General features: G+C 38.9%; 1 protein-coding gene across 1 annotated transcript in view; it reads left to right on the top strand.

Annotated features, from left to right (window-relative positions):
- The first annotated feature begins 6,573 nt into the window (after positions 1 to 6,573).
- SLCO1A2 (solute carrier organic anion transporter family member 1A2) overlaps positions 6,574 to 10,707 on the top strand; it is a 45,996-nt gene continuing 41,862 nt past the window's right edge. Inside the window, exon 1 of the mRNA XM_018080812.1 lies at positions 6,574 to 6,715. Within this exon, the coding sequence (XP_017936301.1) occupies positions 6,588 to 6,715 (128 nt within the window). The 5' untranslated portion in view covers positions 6,574 to 6,587. The remainder of the gene's footprint in view (positions 6,716 to 10,707) is intronic.

Genomic DNA, 10,707 nt, shown 5'->3' with positions numbered 1-10,707 from the left:
TAATTTTTGCATTTGTTTTTATCAGTTTTGGAAAATATTCTTTAGTAAATACAGAATCCCTGTGAATTTGCTGGTGACAAAAACAAGAACTGAGCCAGGAATGTAAGTCAGCACAGTTCTTCTGGCTGCAAGCCACCTTAGTTTACAAAGTCAAGGAGCAAATTACTTGTTTAAAATGATCTGTAATTTTCCTTTTTTAAAATATCTGACATAAAAAAAAGTGCAAGAATGCTAAGTAGTACATCTTTTGCAGCCTGATTCTGACTGTTTACCTTATTTAGTTAATGCCAGGTACCATAAAAAAAAGCAGTGAGAAATGGGAAAATGTCCCTTGGTCTTTCCTTATCCATAAACAAACCTTTCTCCTTAGAAGTGTTTTTACAAATAAATATGCTATTTCATTTCTCCAGTATTTCCTGTTGGACATTTGCTATGTTGTTGCAGCAAACAGTGTCCTTTTCAGTGTAGAGAATAATAAGAGAATTGTGTGCTTTAGAGCAAGAGCAAGACACTTGTTGACTTTGTTGGGCACCCTAAGGCCCTTGTTTAATAAACACATTTTTCTGAGAAAGAAGTATTGACATTTTGTAAAAGTTACCTCACATTATACTAATATGCTAAATCTAGGCCAGTTTAGAAATGTGACTTAGCACAGCATACATTCATAGAAATACTTTTAAAAGTGGTTTGTCTTAGGAAAAAAGCCATATAGCCAGACAATATTACTCATAAATGAAATAAATTGATATTATTTCTGAACATCTGAAAAGTGTTATCAAAATCATATGAATCCAGTGATTATTTACTGCTGCCTGTATGGACTGGAGGGTTACAATTCCCTCCAGCGAAAAAAAGACTACTCAAAGGTAACAGAAGATCAAACATTGTAATAAATTACATTATCATGATAATAATAAATTCAGTGATGAGAATTTATTTCTTACTGTTCTGCAGCCTGTTTGGCTGCATGACTCCTGCTCCAAATCTCAGGCAGGAAAGAGTATTTCTAGCTGTAAGTGACAGTAGACTGTCAGAAAAACACTTTGCAGGAGCGCTGATGCATCATGTAGATTTTTTCAGTTTTTTTAGGAGAAAAAGAGAAGGAACACCTGCCAAAGTAGGAATGAGTCCAGAGGAGGCTACCAAGTTGGTCAGAGGGCTGGAGCACCTCTCCTATGAGGAAAGGCTGAGAGAATTGGGGTTGTTCAGCCTGGAGAAGAGAAGGCTTTAGGGAGACCTAATTGTGTCCTTCCAGTACCTGAAGGGAACCTACAGGAAAGATGGAGAGAGACTATTTACAAGGGCCTGGAGTGACAGGACAAGGGAGAATGTCTTCAAATTGACAGGGAGTAGGTTTAGACTAGATATAGGAAAAAATTCTTTAATGTGAGTGTGGTGAGGCACTGGAACAGGTTTCCCAGAGAAGTTGTGGGTGCCCCATTGCTGGAAGTGTTTAAGGCCAAGTTGGATGGGACCCTGAGTAACTTGGTCTAGTAAAAAGCTAACTCTGCCTGTGTCAGGGGGGTTGGAACTAGATGACCTCTGAGGTCCCTTCCAATCCAAGGCATTCTATGATTATATAAAGCAGAATTGACTGTGATGGGAAGGAAATGTTCAAGCAAAATGTCCTTAATTTTCTTCGTGATCTGTTCTTGTGGACCAAAATAGTCCTCAGCCCTAATTTTTAAAGAAGTTCTATAAAGTTCATACTAACAACAATCACGTAGAGAGAAATCCATAGCAGGGACATAGCTGGATCTGCTGATGTTTAAGTGAGGGCTTAATAAGAGGACAGATATGTATTTGTGTTAATGTTCTGCATGTTGATTGCTTAACTTATAACTGGAGAAAATTGATGAAATCTGAGTATAAACCTGACTACTGAAAGAATTCCTCAGGAATAATAGAAGCATAGGATCATTCAGGTTGGAAAAGACCTTTAAGAACATTGAGTCCAGCTGTTAACCTAGCACTGGAAAATCTACCAGTAAACCATATTCTTAAGTGCCACATCTTTTAGTTACCTCCAGGATGATGACTCAGCCACTTCCCTGGGCAGCCTGTTCCAATGCTTGATAACCCTTTCAGTGAAGAAAATTTTCCCAATATACAATCTAAACCTCTCCTGGTGCAACTTGCTGCCATTTCCTCTTGTCCTATCACTTGTTACTTTGGAGAACTGGTTTTAGGGCCAGCTATTGCTGCTGATGATATTCCTAAATTTGTTTGGAGGTTGTATTAACTTTCACTTTATTGCAGTTCCGTTCTAGAATTTTGTTCTGTCTAGCATTTTCTTGTCTTTCCCAGCAAATTCAATCAGTTAAAGAGCCATAGAAGTAACTTTAGAAGTGTTCTCAATACTTACATGTCTATGTGTCCATGGGCACGTGTGAGTATGGAGAAAGCAAACATTTAGACATGTGTTGCTTGAATGGAAGGTATTTTGTGTTAAAAACAAAGAGAAGAAAAGTCATTGATATATATTCAAAACTACACTACCAGGTATCATGTATCTCACCCCACATAGAGGTGTTTCAAGCATTTGGTGCAATTTCTGGTCTCAGTAGCACTTGAGGAGATTCTTGATGGAATGAGTAGTTGTGTTCTCTTTTCTACCAGGTGACACAAAAGTTTGTTCAAGTTTGGAGTCATCCTGGGAGCAGGAGTGAAATTCCTACCCTGTAATGAATTCTAGACTGGTTTAAAGAAAACCCTTCAGTATTTGTAAACTGCCCCACTCTTTTCCATCCTGGAGTAGAGAGGAGCCTAGAGGATTTCAACATGATGCTGAAGGATTGTGCCATTATTCCAACCCCCCCCCGGAAAGGCTGCAGTCTAGAAAGGGTGTGGAAGATAAAAATTAGCAGTTATTCTGTGCACTTTGTCTCTTACCTGGCTAAAAAGGAAAAGGTGGAGTCACATGCAGAATTTAACAAGTGTGGGAGATGTTTGCAACGTGGAGGTGAGGAAGGACAGGGAGCATCACTGAGAATAGGGTTGTAGCTGAGCAGAACTGAATGCAGAATGAAAAGTGGAGAAATACAGACTTCTCATCAGCAAAGTGTGTGTGAACAGGTTGATTTGGGTATTTGGGTGATTGCATTCTGTTCAGCAGAGTTCTCGATGATTGCTTTGAATTCAATGATGATTAAAGCATTTTATTTTTGGGAGTGCCTTTAAAGATGAACTAGTTCTTGTGTCCTGCTGAAAGGGAGTGGATTCAGGTTTTCTAAAGTGATGTACAAACTTTGGGAAATGATCCATTTCTGAGAGGCACTAAGAATTCATGGCTCCTGTGAATATCAGCTCTGACTTTCACAATTTTTCAGTTCAGCCTGTCTTTCTAGCAGAAAGCAAAGCCAATTAGTCTTTGCTGTTGCTCACTTTTTCATTGAGTGCTTCAAAAAGCTGTCAGGGATAGTAAATATTGCTGCCAAATGATTAAACATAAAGTCTCAGTGTCCATATTTTGTGATAGGGGAAATTTCATTTAAAATTATCGGTCACAGTGACCATGGTCCATTACTGTGTTTTATGGCAGGATCTAGAACATTTTCCATTTAGACAGAATATAACAGAAGTTCAGCTTGCACTATGAATGTGTGAAATTCATGTGCACCTGGAAAGCCTAAGATACATTAAGCATTGAAATAATCAGCTTTGAGAAAATTTAAACTGTGGCCAATTAATAAACTATCTCCAAAATGAATTCCTAAATTAGGCATCTAGTGCAACTAGTTGTAATTTCGAAGAGACCTTTGCTTTTTGAAAGAGTTAGTAGTAATAATACTAATAAATGCCAATTGTTCAGAGTGAAGTAAAAAGAGAATGGTATTACAAAGTCTTAATATCAGTAGCTATTAACATATACAACTTACTTTTACTAGCAATGAGAATGACTGTTGCTTCCATCTGTGACCTAAGAACACAGTATTATTGTGGAAGTGGCATTTCCATGCTACAGAGATGTAATGACAGCAGCTTACTCACCTATATTCTTGAATTTTACTGTTAAGATTGTAAGTCACCTCATTCTCAAGTAAGTGGTAACCACAGCCTTTTAATGAAAATTCATGGCGTTAATTACAGATACACAAACAGGAATAAAATGGGCAGAATTTTTCCCTAAAGGACTTGCTGACCTAACTGAAGTTCTGCAAAAGACCTCAGAGGGCAATAGATGCTATTTTTTTATCTGAGCAGAAGCACTGGGTGTTGGGAGGAAACCCTGAAGATTTTATCACTTTGTAAATGCCTCAATTTGAAAAAGAGACTTGATCTCCCATGACAATGAATTTAACAGATTCCATTATGAAAATGGAATCTGTTAAATTCCATTTTTCCTTTTTCTACTGGGAAAATGACTGCACAGTTTCAATTTTGTATTTCTTCTGGAAGTTAGTGTTACTCATTAAATTTCTATAGTGAACCAAATCAGTCCCTAAAACAACAACAAAAGGATGAAGCTATTTCTATCAAGAATAATTGACTAAATTTTCACTTAAATGGCCTGAGTCATAAGATAAAACTCTGCTGGCATTCTTGTAATGTAAATCTCCTTGAGCACAAATATATATCTCAACATGTGGGATTTTAGATGTAAGGAACAGCTTCACTCCCTTCCAATAGCCTTGGCCACTTTAGTGGAGGAGAATTTGCCTTTTCTTAGCCTGTTGGCTGGTTTCTTCTGTTACTCTTGCCAATACAAGAGATATCATATTCAGAACTATATTCCTGTTAACACAGAGCTCTTTAGTTCTCATCATTACTATTTCTATTTGCAGAGAAATATGTATACTGGGGCATGGTAAAAATATTTCAGAACCCTGTCTGGATGGAGTGCTACTTGTTCCATTTTTTTTGGGGGGTTTCCAGAGCTTAGTGTGAGTGGATTTTTTTTTTCTCTTAATTAATTGCTTGTGAGCTATCTGATTAGCACTTTCTATATCCTTTGAAAGTCTCTTCCAGTTTAACTTTTCTTGTCTTTCCTGTGGGTATTTAGGATATAAACAACCTCTGAGGTATCTTGCTGTTCTTTGGACTGTGTGTTGAAAAATTATATAATTACAACTTATTTTACTTTTTCTCCCTCCCCCCACCTTAATTTCTCCTCTGTCTAGCTCACCTACTTTTCATATGATTGTTTTCTGTTTATTAAGAGCTGTATGTGATTTCAACTAACATTTCATTGCCTAGTGCTTTTTCACTTCTCTTCAGCCTTTCCTACTGTTCAATTCCATTCACTGAGGCTGTTGTTTCTGTTTTGGTAGTGTTTTGCTACTTTTAAAATGTATTTTACAAAAAAAGAAAAAGGAGTGTCACTGAAATGATTAGATTACTCGATGGCTAAAGGCACTTTACAGCAGGAGCAATGTTATTTCCTACATCCTCTTCCCCAACTCAGCCTTTCCACTTCCTGTGCTGGTTCAAGTTCCTCTGAAACCTGTAGCCATCAGATATGAACATCTGTTGAGTTATTGTTTGCCCTCTGTTTGATACACCTTGGCCTTTTTTAATCAGTTACGTTGATTCTCATTGCTGATATTTCATCTAGGGTGTCAGTTTGTTAATCTGTAGCAAATCTGTTACTAACTAGTTTCTTAGTTTTGTAATAAAACCTAACTTGATGATTCAGTCCCATTGAACAAAAATGAAGGGCTTGGGAGATTATCTTCCAAACTGCTCTACTGGCAGAAGGAAGGAAGCAAAGGAGCGTGGGGAGCTTTATACCCTGGCAAATGAACCACGTTCATGCTGAGGATTAAAGCATGCTTTACTCTCTGCTTTATCCCCTATCTGGAAGTTTTTTTCTGGCCAGAGTGTGAAGGTGTCCCTGTCTTTCACTCCCTTTGTAGCCTGCTATAATGCCATCAACCGAAATTTTCAGGGGAAGTGGTGGGTAACCAGGCTTCTCTAGCTCTGTTTTTCACACTTTGGGGCTGACCTCAGGAACAAAATATTTTTCCTGCTCTCCAAGTGTTTAGTCCCAGTATTTTCCATTTTCCAAAGGTTTCATTCTGTGGAAATGCCCTTCTGCTGACTTGCAGGAGTCACCTGTGGGTGTTATTGAAAATGTATACATATATGTGTGATTTAAGTTTCTGTCTCTCAAACTTACTTATTTTAAGCATTTTAAGCCTTTAATCGTTATAAGCCTGTTGCTTATAGAAGTTGCCACTATATTCTGAGGACATTTCTGGCACTAAGTACAGAAACAATTTGACCCTTTTACACATTATGTTAGTGAGAGGGAACCTCAACCCATCAGTAAGGTGTTTCCTCCTTGGCAATGTGTATGACCTTATGTTAGGGTTTCCTTTATTTCTGTATAAAGCACAAAAGAAATTTACCTGAGGACTGTGAAGGTGGTGTCTTGCTGCCCAACTTGTGGAGTTTTTGACTTGTGCCTGGAGAAGATACTAGGGTGAATATATTTCCTTAGGAGTCCTCTGCTCATTTTGTCTTTCACTCTGTGTGACCACCTCCTTTCAAGGGCAAACAAACTTGGCTGTCTTCCTGACTCACAGCTGCTTTTATTCCTGAGTTTTCTTTGAGAGAGAGAGGAGCGGTTGGAACACTGGACTTGGATGTTGCTGCTCTGCTGGAGAGAGTGGACTCGGGTGTGGGAGGAGTGGAGAACTCTCTGGGCAGTGTGGGGCTGCAGCTCTTATTTGCTCAGCTCCAGCCCCTCTGTCAGGTGCAGCCCGGAGCAAGGGTGAGTGTGGTGGGTGGCAATCAATACCCCATGGCTGGGCAGTGAGGAACTGGCTGTGTGCTGCTGATGTGGAGGTAGAAGGGAGGAAGGGGTTGGTTTTGGTAATGGGGATTTGATGTGGGCACTGAGATCCTTCTGCCTTGCCATCAGAAGTGACTTTCATGTTCTTGTCATATTGTGGGGTCAGAGTAATCATTACCAGTCCAGTTACGACAAAGTGTCACTTGTGGAAGCTGATGCTGTTCTGTGCTTCACTAGAAAACTGGTATTTTTAGTTTCCTTTGGGGTATAACAGTTGTATTTTTGTATGGTTTCAGCTGTGTAATTGTATTCAAGTGCTCAGCCAGTCTGGCAATTTCTGTTTTCTCTTGATTCTTTGGACTGTAGCAGCAGAATCCTATTCCAGAATCCTGATTTATGTATTCCAAGTAACATATTTCTGCTGATTTATGTATTTCAAGTAACATATAGCAGAATAGCTGACATGAGTCTCTGGAACAGTGGAGGGGCCAAGAGACTGGAGGGAGAGGCCAGGGGCCATACCAGTACTGGGGAACCAAAGGATTGGATGGATGTGGTGCCATGGAGATCTAGGCAGGCTGAGCAATGGCATTCATGAGAGACAGGAGGTGAGAGGGGCTCAGGGCATGGGGAAGGGTCTTTGTAGTAGACTTGAAGGAGGGATGTTGTAGCTGAAGATGTGGCCCCGAGACCAGGTTGGATTTCATTTGCTGTCTTTTCTATGAAGAGAGAGGAGTGACAGCACTGGTTAAAAGCAATTGAGCAGGGGAAACCAGGTTGCTGCAAACTCAGGATGTGGAGATCAAATCTCCTGAAAAGCAATATTTAGGGGAAGAGCTGCGTGCAGCTGGAAGGAGAAGGTTGTCTTATTGCTGTTGGGGAAATATAAGTGCAGGGGGAGTGTTCTGTGGCTGCAACAATAAATAACCTTTAATGGATTGAAAAGTAAGAGCACTGCATAGAAAATGGGGGAAAAGGACACAGGTTAAAAGAGTGTATGTATAAGTGACTAATACTACTAGATGCAATAAGAGGTTAAACAGAGAATGGTAGTGGGTGGTACTGAGTGATATATCCTTAGGAAAAATATTCATGGTTTGTCTTCTGCTTGTGCCCTTGGACTTCATTGGGACTTGCTTTATATCTAAACATCACCTGATGTGTGACTTTGTTAATCAGTTTTACTTTGAAAAGTTGATCTGGCCAAATGGCATCTCTAAAGGCTCACATGGATTTGGGTATCAAGCTTGCTGTTTTGCAGAGGAGAATTCCACAGTGCTCTGACAATCCAAGCTGCTTGTGTTAGCAAAATGTGTTACCCAAAGGAAATGGCTTTATCAACAGATTTTTTTTTTCAAACAGATATTTCAAAGAGAGATTGTGAGGCATAGGGTGGCACCCAACATGTAAAATATCAAGTTCAGAGTCTGTGGCAACTTGTTTGATGAATATTTTGATTCCAGTTATAAGACACTATGCAAACTTCGAGTTGGAAAAAAAAAAATCTGTAGGATATGGAAAACACAATAAAAGCCAATGTCACAGTGATTTGTGCTAGTTCTCTAGTTATTTAATTATGCAGTAATACAACCCAACAAACTCAAGAATCTTGTTTTTGTCAGTGAATACGCATTGGATGCAGATGTCTGGATTAAAAAAAATGTTCAGATCAGTTTTGATTATAACTGCACTCATATTATTAGAATGTGATGGATGTGTTTGGATGAGGAGGAAGTTCACAGTTATGTTTAGTTTTCTTCTCTAGGCAATTTGTAACCTTAGCATTAGTCACCTACCCAATCTCCAGTCCCTTGCAGGATATAGAAATAAATGTAGTGTAATACGTGAGCACTCTCTTGCTTGTGATTCTGAATAGAGGGTAAAGAAAAGAATTTCTTAAAACATGCACAATCTTGATTCTTTCTGTAGACATGTAGTGACAGTAAGCTAAATCCTGCAGTCTTTACTCAAACTTGTTAATTAATATGATGATTAAATGAAGAAACTGAGATTTTCACCTCTAGAATGAAACCAGCTCCTGTGTAGAAGACCTTTCCAAGCTTGTGATCTTCTTTGAGTCCTGAGAGTCAGACAAGAGTGTCAGTTTTTGTGCTAGTGTGAATCCTTGGGGTGCATTTTGGTCTCAAAGGATGCAAAAATTAGCTCTACCACCTATAGAATTCCCTTTTCCTTAGCTTTTATTTCTTTTCACTTATGTCTCTCAAATTTTTTTCCAGGCTACTGATTAGATACCTCCTGAGTTGCATCATGCATTTTTTCCTACTTTATCTGCAAGGCCAATGATCACAATATTAATAAATTATGCTTCTTAGCTCATTCATGTGTTCTGATTTAAAAAGTCTTTTGATATTCTTATCTTTTTGGCACCCATCAAAAAGAATTATGACAAAAAGAATTTGTCAGAAAGATAAAAATTAATACTGATATTAGTTCTGGCAATAGTATTGCAAACAATAAAAAATTGGATTAATCAGTTTAACCTCACCAGAAACTGGAAACTTCAATATGTTATCCCACAAATGAAAACCAAAGAGGAAGTTCCTATTTACCTAAAGCTGCAGAATTTTGTCCTGTGCTGTTTTTACACCTGTGCATGCACACACACATAGACAGAGTGCGAATGGAATGGTCTGAATGCCAGTTCTGTTTGCTGCTGCCTCACTGCAGAACCCCCACAAAGTGTCAGTTTTGCTCTTAATAGTGATGTAAGTGATATGAAATGCCATTGGGGTTTTGAAGTTGACTCAGAATTTATTTCCTAGTTTACTAATGTTATTTATTCTAGCCAGTTTTTGTAGAAAGAAGAGTTTGGACAAGGCTCTCAGGCCTATGGTGTGATTCTGGGGGCTGCCCTTTGCAGGGCCAGGAGTTGGGCTTTGATGATCCTTGTGGATCCCTTCCAACTCAGGATATTCTATAATTCTGTGATTTGTCCTGCATGACTTGATAGTGGTCTTAATATAAATGTTACTTTTCTGAAAAATCACATCAGCAATCATAGATGCCTTCTATATTTTTAAATGTATTGTGAAATAACTGCCTGAATATGTGGTGGAATGTGTTTGAAGGAGAGTACAGATTTATTAAGGTTGAACACTTCAATATAGGTCTCTGAAAGTAGATGTGACATTTTTGGGGAAAAAAATAGCAACAAAAATGTATTCACCATTTTGTTGCAAAGTTTTCATTTCTACATAGCTGCCTGAGTTGTACATCCAGGTCAGATTCTCCTTGTGACTGAGGGTCTATTGTTTGTTTGAAGCTGTATCTGTCTACAGGTTTGGAAAACATTCCATTATCTTTTCCCTTGGCTCCTTGTGCTGTCTATGTTGTACTGTTTTCAAAGCAATGGGTATTTATTCACTGATATTTTTTCCCCCTTCAAACTTTCCCAAAACAAGAAGGAAAAAAAAAAGGAGCAAAAGCCAGGCTGGAGAGTAACAGTGCCTAAAAAAGGAGGTGGTTTGCCTGCTATAGGACTGCCAGTCTGAGCAGCACTTCCTTAAGAGTCTCAGCCTGTAACCTCCAGTTGTTAGGAGGAAGGCATTTGTAGTCCAGCTTCTCTTGTGTTGTGCCCTTGAGTGAGAGGGGATACATCCCTCCTGGTGGGAGTGATCTTGCTGGACAAGCTGTTGTGAAGTTCTGTAGCACAAACCCTAGTTATGATGATCTATCTTATGGGGCATATCTTTGCTGAGGATTCCAGGGGGCAAAATGGTGGTGAAATTAAGGAATTGCAAGAAGACAAAAGCTGGGGTCCTGCACTTAGTTCAGCACCCCATAAGGGACAGGAAAAATATAGAATGAGGCCTGAATTCATGTAGACCCTACGAGGGACAGAGTGATTTCTTTTTTGATTTTATGGAATTAGTTTTACAGCATACTGTTCTGGAAAAAACAGTCTTAACTATCCTCCAGAGCATAACTTCCTTTCAGACACTCAGGTTGAT

This window comes from Manacus vitellinus, unplaced genomic scaffold, assembly GCF_001715985.3.
Source record: "Manacus vitellinus isolate BGI_N305 unplaced genomic scaffold, ASM171598v3 scaffold_5_pilon, whole genome shotgun sequence".
NCBI classification, from domain to species: Eukaryota; Metazoa; Chordata; class Aves; order Passeriformes; family Pipridae; genus Manacus; species Manacus vitellinus.
This window is presented reverse-complemented; position numbering and strand designations above follow the sequence as displayed.